At 42.1% G+C, this 19,537-nt stretch overlaps 1 protein-coding gene across 2 annotated transcripts in view; it reads left to right on the top strand.

Annotated features, from left to right (window-relative positions):
* LOC142576075 (myb-binding protein 1A-like) overlaps positions 1-19,180 on the top strand; it is a 66,111-nt gene extending 46,931 nt beyond the window's left edge. For both annotated transcript variants that reach the window (XM_075686011.1, XM_075686010.1), the window contains exons 21-31: positions 3,743-3,914; positions 5,028-5,100; positions 5,358-5,407; positions 5,956-5,988; positions 7,551-7,624; positions 8,676-8,724; positions 9,073-9,189; positions 9,845-9,910; positions 12,217-12,324; positions 17,003-17,112; positions 19,041-19,180. In XM_075686011.1, coding sequence (XP_075542126.1) covers positions 3,743-3,914; positions 5,028-5,100; positions 5,358-5,407; positions 5,956-5,988; positions 7,551-7,624; positions 8,676-8,724; positions 9,073-9,189; positions 9,845-9,910; positions 12,217-12,324; positions 17,003-17,112; positions 19,041-19,152 — 964 coding nt within the window. In that variant the 3' untranslated portion in view covers positions 19,153-19,180. The remainder of the gene's footprint in view (positions 1-3,742; positions 3,915-5,027; positions 5,101-5,357; positions 5,408-5,955; positions 5,989-7,550; positions 7,625-8,675; positions 8,725-9,072; positions 9,190-9,844; positions 9,911-12,216; positions 12,325-17,002; positions 17,113-19,040) is intronic.
* The last annotated feature ends 357 nt before the right edge of the window (positions 19,181-19,537 follow it).

Below are 19,537 nucleotides of genomic sequence, written 5' to 3'. Positions count from 1 at the left end.
TGGCAGAGCTGATGTGAGAAAACTATAATGGTGGGGAGACCAGTGCCCCTCCTCACTACCTTCCTTCATCCGGTTCCTGATTGTGTTCACTTGTTTAACTGTTCCCTTGGCCCTCCGATCGCATGTAACAAGCTGCGGCTGTTGGCATTAAAGAATGGCGCTGCTATAACAACTGCAGAGAGGAGGGTCACGGGTGGCAAGAGATATACGAGCACCGCCGAGGCATTGCTTTGGTGGCCCCAAAAGGGGCCTTTTAAAAAATGCGAGAAGGTTGCCCTGGCAGCCTGTCAGCTTGAGAAATGCAGAAGAAGCGCTGAGGTAAGATTGCCACAAGCACCTCGCCACATACTTATCGCTGGCTTTCACAAGAAAACCCTTTGTCTGTCAGCCTTGCATGCTTTACGTGAAGCTTTCCGACATCCTTCTCCAAGGCAACCAGATGCTCCAAGTACTGCAGCAGAAGGTTCCTCGTGAAAATGAAGCTCTAGAGGGACTGAATCATCTGTCGGGCCTCCTGTGGGGGCAACGTCAAGGCAGTCTGCCCTACCGTGTCATCGCTGCCATCTTCACCATCGCTATCTGATGCAAGCACGTTCACGACGATAGCCTCATCAGTTAGAAGCACTTAGTTTCCAAATCTATAGCCGTGCGCTTTCTTTTCACCGGCAACGTCGTGCATTGCCGATGATCACCGGGCGGATCAGCCATTTTCCATTTTGAGTAGAGCAAGGCTGACAAACCACGTGGCCAGGAACGATTTTGACACGACCAACAAAAACGAACGCGAGAGATTAAGCTGTTTGCAGAACTGCGCTGAATGAGGAGCCAGCGAGCAACATGCGAGCAGCACAGTTGGCACGGTCCATTCGTGCTTCAGAGGATGGCATGGCGTAGAGCTATGGGCGCAGCCCATTCATGTTCCGAGGGGTGGAAGGGTGGCGGGAGAGAGACGTGCGGAGAAGACAGGAAAATGAGCGTGCGGCAGCTGTTGCAGCTTGCAGGGGCTCAAATTTCTCGTTTTATTTTTTTCTTTTCTAAGATTTTGCATTTCACTACCTTTCGGCTCGGACACCCAGCAGCCCGAGTTCATCGTTATAACCGATAATGTTGCATCTGGGCATTGTATAAGTGGGTTATTTCACCATGGAAAACATAGAAAAGTTGACGGTGTAGCAGCTTCTCATTGTTATAACCGATATATTGTTAAAATCGGTATTGTTACAAGTGGTTTCGACTGTACGGCAGACCCTAATATGTTTTTCTTGGGGTTGTGTATGTGTGTGTGTGCGTGTGTGCGTGCACGTGCATGCTTGCGCTCTCTCTCTCTTTCTCTCAGTAGCTGGGAAATGTGTGGAGCAAGCATGGGATTAAACCCAAACACTATTCCACTTGAAGAAAAACTAGAACAACTTTATCACTTCTATTCCTGGCCATGGAGAATACACTTGTACACACACACAAAAAAAGCTATTAAATTTTATTGCACTTATAAATTAATTAGTATCTTGGCTAACTAATTGGTAATTGGCTTGCTGAGCTACCCACAACTGAAGGTAACTTTCAATCTAGCATGTCAGAAAAGCTGTGTGCATGAAGTTTTCTTTGCTTAAGTAAGTATTACGGAGGTATAAAACTTCGCATACAAAAAATAATACATTGGGCTTTGTTGGGTTAAATATTAAACAGACACTAGCGAGGGTCTCTACCTAAAAACGATTTACCTTGAAGTTTACTGAAAGTTCAAAGAAATTCCTGATTCCTGATAGCAGTTTTGAATGTATTCGTCACCTCACCTACACCTTTCCTATTTGTGTAAGATTTAATTGTGGCAGCCTGAATGTCTCTTAAGTACTACATGGTGCAGGGCATACACTTGAGATTTCATTAACATTTTCTTGTTTACGTGAGAAGGTACATTTAACGTTTTTGTGATTCCGCATTAAATTCACACTGTATTATGCAAAAACACATTAACGTGCCAATGTCATAATACGTGGGGTCTGCATGCATATACTACCCACGAACACGCATGGATGGGGAATGTATTAGCAGAGTTCTGCCGTAACAGAAAACTTGCAGGTTTGTCTGTGTACTTAAGGGCGAACTGGTGGTGGTTAGATTTAACTGGAAACAATGTACCGGTGCTGCTCAAGGCTGTGGTAGGGCACGTGGAAAACAACCACAGTTTAGATGAAATATAACCTTGCAAGCACACAGGTTGCAAATAAGCCTTCTGCTACAATGGCATGGGTACTTCCAATTTTGAGGCCCCTGCAAGCAATTTGCAAGGCGAATTGGGCGAGATGAAATCTACAATTTAATCAAATGTAACCACCAAAAAAAGCCAACAGTCACCAAAGCTGCAGAGGGCATGGTGGAATTCAGATGTTTGGTGCATGAAGCAGCTGTGATTTTGATGTTTATGAGCAGAAAGTTGGTTCGGGCCAGGTCATAATACATCATCTGGATTATTAATGACTTTTAATGCCAAACACTGCGAATTTGTACACACAGGTACAGTGAGAACAGAAAGACTAGATGGAATTGAAACCAATCCCATGAAGCAGGAGCAAATTTGCAGTGGCGAATTCCGCCCGCACCAGCTGCTATCTAGAAAATGAAATTCTTTCTTGGATAAAAAGAATAATGATGGAAAATTCACACACTCATAATCATCACTCAGCGTTGTTGCTGCTTCGACGATTGCTGCCTAACAAACAGCACTTGGAACTCCTGTCTCAAACAATTGGTCGTCTTCAGAGCCGAGATCTCATAGTGGCCCTCCCAGTTTTGTATCACCTATACTTCGTTTCATACATAGCAGGTAATACTAACCCCCGTATTCAGCAATGCACTTCGAATTTAAGCCTATGCTTGACTTGATATAAACGACGCCTGGTGTGAACACGCCTAAGATGCTCATTGCATTTTCTTTAGTGTGGTCATGACAGGCGTCCAAGTCAAGCCAAGCCACACTTGACCAAGTCAAGTATGGGCTTCAAGTTAAGATGCATTTATGAGTACAGGGGTTAGACTTTTTTCACTGCTTGCATATATGACAAAAAATAGTGCGTCAGCTATGAAAGAAAGATATAGATATGAGTCAAGTAATGCAATTTAAGATGAAATGGTATGCTTCTATATATCGAAATGTGATGTATTTATTACATCAGACACTTCATAGATCTGAACCTCTTTACCACAAAATGAGCGGTTTGACATGTTTGTGCTACCAGCGGCAGCAGCACTTAACTGGCTCTCGCGACGAAGACATAGTGCACTACATACTGGAAGCACAAAGGTGCACGGATAACACGTCATGTGACATAAACTTGCTTCCGCAAGTTGTTGTAACACACGCAGTTACAACTAGAACCTTTTTCATGAAGCGAATGCTTGCATTTTGACTTACACAACAGTTTGCATCCTACCTGGAAGTGCACTGTAGGGCAACATACAAGTGTGGGCTAAATGGTGCTTCATTGACTCAGTGTAGCACACTAATTGAACAGAGGACAGGAGGATGAACAAGGGCAAATGCTTTTGTGTTCATCACCTGTTGTTTGTTTGCTTTGTGCACTGCACTAAGTTAATGCCATGATGTGTGCCTTAGAGCAAGCATCTGTGCTAATGCAGCCAGCGAATTTACAGAATGACTGTGTGTCCCTGTGAGCAGCTGTCGTAGCGACTGTGCTTTGACCTTTCGGTGGAGCTGTTTGTGCAGTTATGATGGTGTATGCAGGTGCCTGAACCTCCTGAATGGCTACATCAAGAGTGGTGTGGCCCCCCTGCATCACCTTGTGAGAATAGCAGGAACCCTGGTGAAGGCATCGTCCTCGAGTGCACTGCGAGGCAGCCATGAAACCCTCAACGTCATCTCTGACACTTTGCACATAATTAGTGGCACGCGAAAGGTGAAACAGAGGCTCATCCTTTCTTCACCCTGTCTTTATTCTTGAGTGTGTGTATATATATATATATATATAAAATACTTTAACAATCAGTGTTTACTCACCGTGGCAGCTCAGTGGCTATGTTCTTGTGCTGCTTGGCACATGTTTGTAGTTCAGGTTTCTGGTTGCGGCGGCCACTTTCTAGTGGTGGGGCAACATTCAAACCCGCCCAAGTACCGTACTTTGAGTGCACATTAAAGAACCCCAAATGGTAAAGATTGATGCGGAACCGTTCAATATGGCTTCTCTCATAACCCTTTAGGGCTTTAAACCTGACAATTTAATTTTATTTAGCATATTACCGGCATCTACTGCTTCCTGAAGATGTCCTTCCTGTTATGGTCTCCGATTGGACTGCCAGTATTCGTAAATAAATTCGTACATTTAATCTAGTACTTGGGTGGGTGTGCACAATATCGTAGGCCATGAATGAGCTCAATTTGTAAGGAGACCTTTCTTAAAACCTCGACTGCTGTGTAGCATGACCAAACAAACGGTGCATGTGGGTACACTGCGGGTATGATGGTGATCCACCAGTGGCCCATGGCTTGCCTATATGTTTTTTGTGCTGATGGCTGTGACCATATTGAGCAATATTTTATATAGCTGCTGTTACTTTTATGCATATGCCATGTAGCTGCTGCAACGCATGACATGTCACTTGTATGCCTCCTCCCACCTTGTAAAAATGCCTGCCATGACCCACTAATGGCTTATGATGTAGAGGATGTCTTAAACATCATTCGAATTGTTCGCTTTTCCCAGAGAGAAACATTGCTACAGAGACATGCAAATAATATTGGAAGTAGACTTCATATTTCAAGTTCTTCAAGGCCAACTTGAATATAGACGGGCTTAAGTGTGTACACAAGCTTTTTATTTAAGGCACTGTAAAGCAAAGGATAAAAATGTGCTTTGTGTACATATGCAGATGTTTAAAGATAGTAAAACGTAGTTGAATTTTTTCTGTAAAATGTATTTCTGTAATTAAAAAAAAATTAGAAGCAGACCTCAACAACCATGTGAAGTAAGAATCGGCGTAGGTTCTTATTTGGCTCCTTTCTTTGTGTGCAGTTTGGCACCATTTTGGATGTTCGCAGTGATGTTGAGTCTCTCACGTCCACCGTGATGGAGCAAGTGACTCTGGGTAAGCAGCACAGCTGTTCATCATTTGCATGCCTCGTGAAGGCCCTCTTGATAAAAAATGCCAAGTCTACCTTTGTGCTGTTGTTTGTTAGTGAATTATGCTATAGACAGTGGAAGCCATTGGCCATATTGTGCGCCGACTTTGCTCCAAATGTGAGGTGGGCAGGTCACTTGTCTCTGCTTCGGTATATACCATATGTTATGCCGAATGTCTCTTTGCTTTCCCATTTAATCACCCTTTCTTTGTCCTTTTTATAGTGTCACATGTCGGGATGAAGAACGCATTGAGCGCCTTGTGTGCATTCCTGGTAAGTGTGAGAGATCAGTCAGCAAGAGAGACGTGCACGTCGTCATAATTGTGTAATGACAAAATTGACAGTGATGTACTAGGGGCACCCACGGAGTAAGTTTTTTTTTTTTTTGAGGCAGAGAACATTAGACAAACAAAAAGATGCTTTTTTTTTTATCAGATATCATCTACAAGTGCCAATTAATGGTTCTCATGGAAAGTTTAGTTTCACAACATGCTGTGCTTCTGACAGAAGGGACATCCTGGTTTCAGTCAATGGAGGCAGATGAGCATGAAACCACAATAGAAGACTTAGCTGTGCTACGAAAAAATCCTAAGAATAGTTAGTATCTGTAAAAACAGTCCACGCATCGCTTTGTCTGGCAACATTAAAATTGTGTCTTTCTTTCAAATGTTGGTACCTGATTTAAAAATAATTTGGAACTTACTTTGTGGATGCTCTATTAAGTAATTGTGTAATAACATGCATCACATCATAACGCAGCGAACATAGTGTGCACGATGTTTTATGTGCACTGATTCTGCAAGCTTTTTCTTTCCTAACAGGTTCGCTGCCACAAAAAAATTTGCAGTGAATTGGTATGTACAAACACATTTCTTTCAACTTTGATGAATTAGAAATCGTCTGCACCACATCATAGAGCTTTACTATGGAACTTATAGATAGAAAATCAGTGCGCTACAGATAAAAATATGCAACAGTTTGAAAGTTGTTGGTTGAGCATGGCTACTACATAGGTCGCAATTTCAGGAATGATTCTCTGAACCAAGTTAGAGTGTGAGCTTTTGGTTGCTTGTTTAAGTGGCACTGCAGAAAGCGTAGTTGGCCCTTTTGAAGTTGGTACACTTGGTTGATGACCAGTACTAATAGGGTCACTGAAAAAGGTGACTGTGGAGAAACCTTGACTTATGTGAGCACACAAGAACTATGCAGCTACTCCTGTGAAGCCACAAACATAGTTACTGTCACTGATCGGTCAAGAACCACAACGACAAGTTTGTCCTCAAAGGGGACATGTCCGCTTGCCGAATCGCTTTGTCTGCTGTCCCCTTCTTCTTTCTTATCCTTGCCCTGCTGGGGGAGACTTTTGTGCATCAGGCACGAGTGACAGGTCTGTTAAGGGATCAGTCACTTCATTCAGCCTTTCCTGGCATACTTCAACAACTCGGCAATGACGCGCACCTACACATAGAAGGGAGTGGAGGATGTTTGCAAAAAGACACTTTGTGTACAAGGCCAGTGAAATTCTGCTCCTAATTCTCTCTTCAAATGAAATGTTTGTGCACTGAGCTGTCTTCTTCACTTCCCACACTTGGACATCTTGGCTGATCGTGTGTGTGGTGCATGACCAACGTGACCACGGCATGCTCATTTTTACTGAACAGCTAGGGATCCTTGCCTTCCTGCCAATTAAGCTTGTAAGAAGGGAACGATTTCTTGCGAGTGCAGCAGACTAAATAGCCAGGCACATCACATTTTTTTAGGAGGAGGAGCCTCTACTGCATTCCTGACTTGCCACTGACTATAGTGAAGTTGCATTTTCTTTATTATTGTTGGACATACGAATAAAACCACCAGTTGATAGTCAGTGCCCGTGTTGTCATCCTCTTGTACTCCTGTTGTCTGTGCTGTTTGTTCAGTATATCGATGTTCAACCAAATAGTCAAAATTAGCACTTTTGTTATTATGGGACTTCACTTGTGTGTCTGAAATGCTCGTATAGTATTACATGCTTGTACGCTCTCCTAATGTCATGTCCCAGTGAGCCCTTAAGTATCAGTAAATGAAAGAAAATGAAATATGCAGAACAATGTCTGTTGCATGTTGGAAAGCAGTCCTTTCTTTCTTATGCTGTGGCTGTCTGGAGCTTAGAGCTAACAACATGCTTTTTGCCCGTCTGGGTGTTTGCATACTGGACAGCAAGCACTTATGCTTGGTTATGCTTACTAGCATCTGCAGGCAATATTTTGGCAATTAAATGACTTTGTATATTCCCACAGCCATGCATGGAATTGTGTTTTACTAAAAGAAAGTATTTTTCATGTCTTGTGATGCCTCTTTGTTACAATAAATTTGCTACATAACACAGTTTTGAAGAAACCACTTATTGCTATGACAGAATACCTAATTTACTTTATAGGCTGTCAAGAAGGTCGACAAGCATTGGTACATGCCACTATACATGAAGACGCTCGACTCCTACTTGGACGAAAAGTAAGTTGTTTGTTGCATAATCTGAGTTCTCTTAAAGGGACCCTTAAACGATTTTGAAAATTTTCTACTGACGAACTGAGTCGTTAGGGTAGGTCCTTCTGATCATTAAGTGACATATTTAAGCGCTTCACGTAAAGTATTATAAGGTTTTGAAAATGTGCATCTCTACCAATCGCAGCGGCGCCGCTCCACTGAGTTTTCAGTTGCCCCGTTACAATTTACGTAGTTCGCGCACTTGACGTTAGTTGGGCGAGCTAGGGAGGTAGAGAGAGAGAGAGAACGAGTGGTTGACAGAGAAGAAGGGCTGCTGACAGCACTGTAACTACCTAGCACACTGCTGGCACCTGGGTATTGGTCAGCAGTATGGGGAACGAAAAGGGATGTAAAAATGACGGAGGTATGAGGGAGAGACTCGTTAAAGCTGGCACACTCATTCTGATGAATGATGTCACCAGTCCGCATGTTTACACCTTAACTGCGGTTGTAAGCATGAGGTGCGTTATCTTGGGTAGGTCAGGTGAGCTGTGTGGAGAAGCTCGCTTTCGGGTTCTCTATATTGTCTACTGGGGGCCAACGGAATATATGACCCTTTTCAGTTTAGGGCATGTTGCATTTGCCAGCTGACATAACCATTTTTTACATAGAATCTTGCAGCCAATTCAGAAGCGGCTGGCCTCCAGAGTTCTTTTGCGGTACCCAAAGCTCAATACTATATCTGAATGCTCTATATCTTTATACAATCACAATTTTCTCAGGTGATTTTACATTGAACTTATTCAGCATATGGCAGAGTATCTGCACACACCTTCGATACATTAGGGTTTGAATGTACTGCAGTGATTTTATGGTTGCACCATAGATACAGATTCCACTTTGATATTTCGCTAATAAATGAGCCAGGATAAACCTTGCACCTTTAAACAGTGTTGCTTATGACGTAACTATAGTTCTTTAAATCTTATTAGGCTCTTTCTTCATGTAAGCAAACAAAACACCTCTTTCTATTGGCTGCATTGATTCAAGATGTAATGCATTGTTTCTTCTTTTGCAGCTCTCACATCAGCCCACAGCTTTTTGTGAAGCTTATGGAGGCATTTCCTGTAAGTACCATTTGCGTTCCTACTTGTTGCCACTGGCAAATATTTAAAGATGCAGCCCAGATAACAAAGAACAATGGCACTTTTAGTTTTGGGTAAAATTGGTGTGATGCAGAATTGTTTGTGTCAATTACTTTCAATTGAAGCAGCTTCTTTTTCTTTTTGTTTTCCCATGTTCGTTGTTCTGTGTCAATAGTATTATTTTAGCTTACCGATTATTGTGTTAATTAATGGAAGTGCAACTAAATTTCTGTATTGTTCTTTTCTTCAGTAAGTAGTGAATTACTGGTCTGAGTAAAGGACTATAGGACTTGAGACCAGTGCTGAATGTTGCCATGTTTGTCGCCTTAGGAACACTGTCACGACTTTATTGAGCACCTCGTGCCACGTGCAACGGACTGTGCTGAACGCAACTACAAGAGACTGCACATTTTTGGACTCCTTGTTGCAGCTCTACGAATTGTGCAGGTAACCAGAAATATGACCTTGAAGATATTGTGTTTAAACAGCAAAATACAACTGTGCACATAACAAAAGGGGAGATGTTCGATGTGGGAGAAAAATTATTATTATTAGTAATCAGTAATTATACATACAGTGATTATTATGTGAGCTAGCAATGTGTATTGCAGCCATATCTGCTACATTGACGTGCAAGATGCACCCGCTGAGGCAGCTGCCTTCATTCACTGAGGCCGTGTGACTGTTTCAGTACAGTGGATTGGATCTAAGGTCCTTAAACAAGGTTTCTTGCAGTATATGGTCCAAGCTTTATGCCATTGCCCCCAATCCTTCTTTCAGTCAGTCCAGTACATCCTGCCATCGAGAGGCTCGCGTTTCTGTAAATCTTAGTCAAATGGTGGCTGAGCTCGCCGCATTATGAAGTGCTGAACTCAGCAAAAAAATTTAGCATTAAGCTTGGAGCATGGTGCCGCTTACAAATATGTGTGCCTTCTTGCACTGGTAGCAATTCTGTTAAAAAAGAAAAAAGAGTGTGTGTTGGCAAGCGAGGAGAGGGGGGGAGGGGGCTTGTGTTATGTTCGTACAAATATGGTAGCTGCAACAGCTGGTCATCAGTGCTGTATAACTGTGAGTACGTTCTCTCGCTCTCTTGTTTCTCAAGGTGGATGCCAACTCTAAAGAGAAGTTGACTCCAGCACTGGAAGCACTGAGTGAACTCTCAGTAAAGGTAAGTTGTGCTTGATAGAATAGCATTTGTGGAAATAGAGGCCAGGCCAGTACTTACACGTAGGAAATTTCTGACTTGACAGTATTCAATGCCACTATAGAAAGAAATATTTATTGTCTAGGGAATAGTCCTTGTCTAAGAGGCACAACTGTCATGCCCCGAGCAAGCATGCATGAACAATGTGACTTACCACCTCACCGCCACACGGGCATCTGCCAGCGTTTCTTGTAAAGCCTCTATCTTCCTCACTTCATGCGCACCCATCGGCGAAGAGGAAATAGACACATCACTTTTGGATGTCTGCTAGAGGCATGACAGTTGCGCTCTTCCACATTCTAGTAAATCCCTTTCTGGCATCCTAGTATGCACATCTGCAGAAATTAGCAGCATCAGCTTTTTACAAATCTGTAGGCGGTTATGAACTCTTTTAATAACTTCATCTCATAATAAGAGAGGTGGTTTCATTGCTTTTGTCAAAGTGTTCATTAGTATTTCATGATTACTTGTCTGATAGGTGCCCTGAGTCATAAAATGTGTGCATGGGAACCACTTAATCATCCATATTCTCTGTTTGAAGAAATCTTTAATACATTTATTGTAGCGCAAATTGCACTTCTTTTCCTTTGAGTGTATATGATGCCTGCTTGGTATGCTTGAGAGTTTAGTTGGTTCATGAAACCGTAACATTGAGCAGGGAGAGAGCAGCAGGGCTCATACGGTGTTTTGTTAAACTGTGATAGTAGCCATTCCAATATTAGCTAAAATTTCATTCATATGCTCATATGAGGAAAGGAAAGGTTTGAATGTATAACTCATTTTCAAGGCGTTTGAATTAATGTGTCACCATAATGCCCTTCAGGCACTTAACATAGTTGTGCAATTGGAGATTGCAGGGAGAGGCTTTCATCCTGCAGTGGACGTAAAATAGGTTGACGACGATGATTATGATGTAAGCAAAAGCAGCACAAAAAAAAAAAAAGCAATAGTGCCGTCTCTGTGTGTCTGTTCCTTTCTACGTCCTCATTCCGCCACACTTAAACATTCTATCATGGATTCTAACCAACTGTCTGCCAACGCGTTTTAACCAGTACAATAAGCTTGGAATGGATGCAAGCTTGACTCCTAGCAAAAATGCCATTGCTAACGGTGGCAATGAGGGGTGGAGTGACAATTATTTTCGGGGGGGGGGGGGGAGGCGGGCCACTCACTTTACCTGGGACGGTGAGGCGGAGTGAGAGGGGGAGCTGGGCAAGCCACATACTGACACAGAAATTTCGTGGGGCAGGGAGCATGTGTCCAGCGTGCCACCCTCAAGCTACCCTGAAAATAGCAATAGTGATGTTGCTGTTAGTGGCTGCTTATCATGCATAGCAATCTGAGGTGCAGGGACAACAAACCTGTGTGGCTTTAGGACTGACTGCATCGTGAGAAGCCAACAAACAAAGACACCAAGGAAAACGTAGGGGAAGTTAACTTACTAATTGAATTAAAGAAATGATAAATGAATGGAAATGAAAGTGGATGAAAAAACAACTTACCACAGGTGGGGAACGATCCCACGTCTTCGCATTACATGTGCGATGCAGTGGATGAAAAAAACTTGCCGCAGGTGGGGAATGATTCCACGTCGTCGCATTACGCGTGTGAAGCATCGCAAGCGTAATGCGATGACATGGGATCATTCCTCACCTGCGGCAAGTTGTTTTTTCATCCACTTTCATTTCCATTCATTTATCATTTCTTTAATTCAATTAGTAAGCACAAGTAACTTCCCCTATGTTTTCCTTGGTGTCTTTGTTTGTTGGCTTGTCATGATATGATTAATAAATATCGGGCCCCTCGGTTAACCCCCTTTCTCATTTTAGCACTGACTGATAATGTTAACTGTTACCTTGTAGTGTGAATGGCTGTCGTACGTATGAGCTCTGCGTTTTTCTATTTCCTTATCTTTCTACCTCTCCCCAACCTTTTTCTTGTAGAGTCGCAAGCTAGATTTTTTGTTTTGGTTAAACTCCCTGCCTTTCTCCTTTAATCTTGTTCTATGGCAGAAGTGCAACTTCTGCCGTCGGTTCTGCATTTTTAAACACAGAAATAGAGTCAGCCCGTATGACTTAATTTCAGCATCAGATATTTCACACCTTTTCTTTCATTACCTTCTGAGCAAAATATATAACTGTAGTTTTACTTTCCCAAACTTCCATTCTTCTATTGCATGGTTGTGTCCTTTGCATAGCGCTCTTAATGATATGATTCAAGTCTCTTAATTGCTGTTTCATGTTATGCTTCGATGACCTGGTCGAGTGCAGCTCATGACCGAAATGGCAGAGAAGAGCGACCCCAAACAACACCTGCTGGTCGAAGTGTGTGACCTGTTGCTGTTGGTTGCCAAGCAGTGTGCCAACATCGGCATGGAGGTAAGACAACCATCTTTTCTGCGAAGAATCCTTCTTGTTTGCACTTTTGTAGTCTCTGCTCGTCTCAGTGGCATGATAAATAATTATTGTTCTAAAAGGATAGTAGACACTTCACATTGTGTGCAAGTAAGTTATCAGGGTACTTATGTCTTGGTGGAATACAGTGTCCACTCCTGCCCACTTTGGGATGGATCCTTGAATCTGGCATACCACAATACTCCTTTGCTTCCTTCTCACCTACCACAGCTAAGATGGAACAGCTCAAAGTTGAACTTACTGAACCCTCTTGTGGACCAGCATTTCTCCATTTGGCCAACTATGGTGACTGAGGTGATAGTGGGAACTAGTGGCAGACATGGTAAAATGGCCCCAAGCCACATTCACCTGGAAAACCACTTTTCACCTGCCATTTTACCTAAGATGCAACCGACAAAAAGGTGCTGCTGGAAGGGGGAGACAAATTCATCACCAGTGGGCAAACAGGGGAAGCTTCAGCCTGGAGCCAACATTTCAACAAGGGAACACTTCTTTTCTCTCCTGAGCTTGCACTTTGGCATAGATGTTGAATTAAAGGGACACTAAGGGCAAATACTAAGTCGATGGGGACTGTTAAAATGCCATTCCATAAACCTCACAGTACTTGTTTTGTGGCAAGAAAAGTCTTACTGTAAGAGAAAATCGCATACAAATCAATTCAAATCACTCAGCCCCGAGCGGGCAAGCGGTGACATTGCATACACCATCACTGCCCTTCACTGCCGTTAGTGAGTAAAATGGCGCCCGACAGACAGCGCAAAGCGCAAACATGCAGCCATGGAGACACCGTGCCACGACAGAGCATTGGATTTGCTGCTGCAGCTACTTTCGGTCAAGTGGCATGGACTGTTCAGGCATCCCACGTCATCACGTGGACGTGGAATTTTCTGCTACTTTCAGTTTGTGTAACTTTTATGAGCTAGTAAAGCTAGCGCAGCTATGCGATAACATAAATGCTGAAATGCAAGAGCACAGGCAGTGTAGAGTCAAGCAGAAACAAAACCTTTCGACCGCCCGCGTCGTCAGCAAGGCAATGATTTCTTCTTTCTAAACATTGAATAGAAATAGACAAGTAGCATTTTCTTTTGTCTTATAATACAATGCAATGATCTTGTTTATTACGAGAAATTGAGTACTAGGGACAGAATTAACAATGAGGAGTACCTAGGTCATCGAGTTAGTACTTGAATGTCCCGGGCGAGTCGTAAATTGTGTCCTGCATTTACCTCAATTTCTCGATTACTAAATCTTTGTTCGCAATAATATTGATGCCTTAGACGTTTTCGAGCATTAATCTATCACATTAGCCTTACCTAATATTTGCCTTTAGTGTCCCTTTAAGTAACAGCGTGGGCAGTAGTGGCTTACCGTCCATGAGCCAATGCCTATAACTGTCTGTCTGTCTACTTGTGGCTTGGCTTGGCAGCTCTTAGTATCCTTTCCCGAGTATTGATCATTCCTGAACCTAGCCACAACAGGTGGTGAGTATTCACTTTAGAAGCTGGTGTAGCATACTTTAAGGCGAGATGCCCCTTGTCGAGTCCCCTTGTTGATACAGCTCCAGGCTGAGGTTTCCCTTGTTTGCCTGCTGGTAATCTTTCCCAAGTAGAGTAGGAGGGTTTTACTATTTGAAATGTATGGTGGAATACTTAATTATTCTTGTCCACAGAGGAATGTTTCATAACAATACTCTTTGAGCAAGCTCTCTTCCTTCTGTCTCACGGTAAAGGGTCAGCTCCTGGAAAATGCATAAATGCTGAAGGATGTCAAGTGATATCCCTTGCAGGTAAATAGCATTAAATCATAAGCCTAGTTATTCCAGAAACGCAAAAATTTGACCCCGCTCAACACCAAATCCTTAAAGAACTTGCGAAAAGGAATGATATTGTAATAAAACCAGCAGACAAAGGCGGCAGTATCGTAATCTGGCCTATAGAAAAGTACAAGAATGAGACCTCTAAGCAACTGAGCAACCACACCCATTACAGCATACTCGACTCTAACCCAACTTCAGATTACAGCAATATTGTGATAAACACAATAGCGGAGCTCCTGTCCAGGGAACTAGTCACGCAATCTGAATATCGCTTCATGATGCCCAAGAACAAAAACGCAGGCCGCTTTTATCTTCTTCCTAAAATACATAAAGTTCCTGTCGAAGAAATATTTACAGCAGAAATCCCAGGTCGGCCTATTGTGTCTAATAACAACACACCTACTGAGTCACTATCTAAATTCTTAAATCACCACCTGCCAAACATCCCCACCACCCTCCCATCTTTCGTTCAAAACACGCCGCACTTCCTTCGAATTATCGACGGAATCAATGCCAACCAAATCCTTTCTGACCGCGCTATTCTAGTCACTTTGGATGTTTCTGCCCTTTACACCAACATTCCCATGAGTGAAGGAAATGAAGCCGTTTCTAGATCCCTCGCAATCAATACTCAAGCGCACGCTCCTGAAGTTTACTTATCACTCCTTAGGTTAGTTCTCATGCTCAACTATTTCGAATTCGATTCTATTCACTACCTGCAAACTTTCGGCACTAGCATGGGTACACCATTCGCTCCCATGTATGCGAACATTTTCATGAGACAGCTTGAAGCAGACCTGTTGGAATCCTATGCCCTTTAAAACCCCACACCTATCTTCGTTACATTGACGACATATTTATAATATGGGAACATGGCACAAGTGCCTTAATCGACTTAATTAGCCATTTCAATCGCTTTCACTCGAGTATTAAATTTACTGCTCACCACTCTTCTGGTCAGATCAACTTGCTGGGCACGACGGTCTACATAGAAAACGGAAAACTGAGAATGACACTTTACCGGAAGCCTACGGATAGCCAGAAATGTTTAGACTACAACAGTCATCACCCGCGACATTGCAAGCAAGAAATTTTTGACGGACAAGTGAAACGAATAAGAAGAAACTGCAGTGAAGAGCACGATTATATCCACCACCTAAATGACCTTAAAACAACGCTAGCAGAAAGGAACTATCCCCAAGTTGCTCTCGATAGAGCTTATGATGCCGCGTCAAGATTGGAGAGACGGTCGGAATTGGCAAAGAAACAGCCCACACAAGAATCTGACAGACCGCCAGCCTTTATAACAAAATATATATTCTAATGCACTCCCAAACATAAACAACATCCTACGAAAATACCACCCAATATTATCAAGTAACGAGCGTCTGAGAAAAGCATTCCCAGATGCACCTAGGGTTACCTATCGCCGAAACAGGAACTTTAAAGACATGTTAGTGCATGCAAAAGTCAGCCAACAGCATTCCCCCGTAATAGAAGCATGTTGCCGCCCCAGGTGCAAAACCTGCAGGCACCTTCAAAGTGTCATTAAAATTAAAAGCACTGCAAACAGTTATACACATGAAGTCAAATCTGGCTTCACTTGTACAAGTTCAAATGTGATTTATATGCTTGAATGTTCCTTCTGTAAGAAGCAATATATCGGTGAAACAGGACAATCAATGAACGTCAGATTAAACGGACATCGCGCGGACACAACTAGAAAGCTTTCCAAAGCTGCCAGCGAGCATTTCAACCAACCAGGTTATAACTTTGATGAACTTAAACTCTACATTTTACAGTCAAATTTTCGTTCTGAACGAGAAAGAAAATACAGAGAATCATAGCTTATCCATAAGTTCAAGACATTGCAACCAATAGGCACAAACGTTTCAAAGGGAGCTTTAGAATCTATTCGCTATGTTAAATTTCAAGCTATAGGCAACAACACTTAGTTTGGGTTCTTGGCTAATCCCCTTTTTTTTGTTTTTTGTTTTTTCAGCCGGCGTGTCAGACGTCGTTGACATGCCGGCAAACGTGCGTGCGTTGACATATGGTTGACAGACGGGGGTGGGGGTGTGGGGCGTGGGTGGCCCTGGCCTTGGCCTTGTGCACAACATTCCTTTATTCTCAATTCGACACGCTTACGCACCTTCCCTCGTTGCCGCACCCAACCGCCTTACACCCTCTCCACTTTAGGAGAACCCCACCTATATATACTGTGGCGAGGAAAGCATACGTCGCCTCGAAGAAGACAAGTCCACTTGTCGAAACGTTGGCTCCTGCTTTCACTTTGTTCTCGTTCTGCTCATTGTCTTGAATTTCCATCTACCGCATTCCCCGTGTTTTCCCTGGAAGCCTACTTACAGTACTACATATTTCACAAGGACAAAGTTAGCTCAGTAGACCATAAATATTTATAGTCTACTGAGCAATATGAACCGACTAGCCAAGCAACACGGACTTCTGGATTACAAACATGGCTAAAGAAGAAAAGATGTTAAAATGCCAGTTTGGGAAACCCCAAAATAGTATAGTGAAATGAGTAATTGTAGACTTTTCTACAGCTTTCTGTTGTGTATAATGCCATCAATATAATCACTGACCAGTTCATGCCTAGGTATGATTTATGTAATGTGAACACATTGCATGCCTGCATATGCTGTTACTGGTGGTGGGAACAAACCTGCATTGAGATAAGCTGGTTTACCGAGTACGTACTCATATTGCCGTGGCATTTTTTTTTTCTCGAATGTTCAGACAACTGTACATGATATTGAAGCCATTAAACTAAAGTGTGCTTGCTTTTCTTATTGCCGTTTACAGTGTCCCATTAGAGGCAATGCTGGGCTTGAACAGTCACTGGTGTTCCTGAGGAGTACTAAAATGGGCAAGAGAAAGCCACTCAAGATGAAGCTTGGCGCCCTTCTCAAAGGGTAAGTTCTCCCAGCACCTATGTAATACTGCTATATCTGGTGGAAATCTAAGAGTACAGTGGTTAATACACCACTGTATATCTCAGAGAGAACTTTTACAAATGTACCAGCCAATTGCATTTTGTCATTTCTGTGATGTCACAGCAGAGGCAATCTTTCAATATTATTTTCTCCCAGGAAGCGCATTTGTATCGCGTTATAACAAAATTGCATCCGACACAAAATAACTTTGTTATATCCAATATTCGTTATAGGCATGTATTTATTACCTGCTGATATTGAGAGAAACATTTCAATCTTACCTCATTATATACGCACTCATTATTTACGCACGCCAACCATTTGAAAAGTACTGCAGTCAGGACCAATAAATTTTTTAATTTTGTGAAAAATACTAAAAATAGATTTCATTCTAAAGATGTCGACTGTTAATTAAATAGTTTTGCAGATTTTGTTCCACAGGGACCCTCTGAACAGGCTCTCTCCCCTAAAGTCACAGCAGAAAGAATGATCTGTACCACAGAAAAACCAAAATGTTTATGAAGTTTAGTTATGAAATATTCATTTAACATAGGCTGTAAACTGAGTTATAATTATGCATAGGTTCTCGATGGTGGCTGATGCTCCTGCATAAGGTCCAAAAGCAGTTGATTCTGGATGTATCAAGCTGGAAGGGGATCGCAAAATAGTTTGACGTATTGCTAATTCAAAATAGAAGACATGCCTAAGTGAAGCTTATATAAGGTCCCCGCAGGTCTCAGACAGTTTCCCGAGAATGTAAAAAGCAGGAACTTGCCTATTTACTTTTCCAAGGCTGCGCTTAACGCACAAAACTTGGCTTATTTTTTCTCCTTAACGTTGCTAATCGCTTGCGCTGCAGAATGGTCTATGGAACACTAATCCTAATAGCCTGCATTGCCTCAACATGACACCGTGGTGCACTGCACGCGCGTAGGAGGGCTTGTTGCATGTTGTAAATCATCATTACTTCATGTGCATGGATAACTAATCCTAAGAATTTAGTATGGCTAACTTTCAGGAGTATCACTCAAGAGGAGCTCTTTGGATTTAGTAAAGAGCAAGTTCAACGAATAAAAAAAAAGCTTATGCTTATTTTTGGAAATGTTCCTCAAGTAACAAGTGAAAGCCAGCTAAGAGTTTGGTTACCATTCTTGCGTTCATCATTTAACCAGCTGTTTCACATTGGAGTCATCTGCATATAGGACACATTATAGAAAGTTGGATGCAAGGTAATTGACATACAATATAAACAAGAAAGGACCAAGAGTAGGTTTTTGTGCAGCCCCTGTATTATTATATAATTTCTACTATCTGTCTGCCAATTCACAGTATCTAACTTGTTAGAAGTACCGCTGGTGCCAAAGCCTTTAAAGTGATTAGTAGCACTGCAATTTATGACTTGAAATGCTTCTGTTAAATTTTAAACACAGAATCCGATATGTTCACTCAATGCTAGTAGGGCTAATTCAGTGCTTTTTTCTTTTATATACTTATTTGCTGTGTCCCTGTATTTTAACAAATGTTCTCTCTCTGTCTACCTTCTACATTGTGCAAAGCAGTCTTCCAGTTACCTTGGAAACTGCAAAAAAAGCAGTAATATAGGCTAACATTGGTTAACTAGCTACTAATTTTTTTTCTTTTCCAAGTGTTGGTGTTACTTTGCTAAGTTTTTGAGTCGAGTCAAATGTGCTAGCTGAAAACACTGCATTTGTGATACCCAGTAAAGCCTCCACAGCAAAATTTAGAGAGAGGTTTATTCTATCTAAGCCATTAAATCTTATCTGGTTTACTTTTCCCTCAACAATTCCTTTCACTACTTTTTTAATGGGTGACTGTATAGTTGCTGTTGCAGTGCAAAAATGTGCGCAGGAAAAGTTCTAATGCGGAATCTTTCTTCTTCTTGGCAGAGTTCAGACGAGCAGTGGGAACACGAGTGCCAAGTCTGCGAAATCCAAGAAGAGGAAATCATCTGGGCTAAATGGCGACGCCACTCCAAAAAAACACTCAAGAAAATCTTGAAGCTTCAGTAAACGGGCATCTAGGCTTTTTTGTTGTTGTTGTTGTCTCATTTTATGCTCTTTATGTCTTTGGCAAAGGAGCCATATAAAATTTGTTAGCTTGTTCTTTACTGGTATAAGTGAACCCTGAGGGCTTGCTAACAGACATAACATTTTTTTTTTTTTTTTGCATGTGAAACCATGATAAGCAAGAAATGCACACCACAAAGGAGCACTAAAAGGAAGCACTAAAGCACTTTACACTGACACAGTATTCTTTCGAAACTCAATTTTTATTTTTTGCAGCAGGAGGTTGATCACAAGAGAAAATATCGCCTAAACTTCCATTCCTGAATTTCATGCCATTACCCCAGCATGACACTGCAGACTTTTTAACTCCCACGCAG

Source organism: Dermacentor variabilis, chromosome 3 (assembly GCF_050947875.1).
Source record: "Dermacentor variabilis isolate Ectoservices chromosome 3, ASM5094787v1, whole genome shotgun sequence".
Classification (NCBI taxonomy): Eukaryota; Metazoa; Arthropoda; class Arachnida; order Ixodida; family Ixodidae; genus Dermacentor; species Dermacentor variabilis.
Note: the sequence above shows the minus strand (reverse complement) of the source record. Positions and strands in the feature narration are given on the sequence as shown.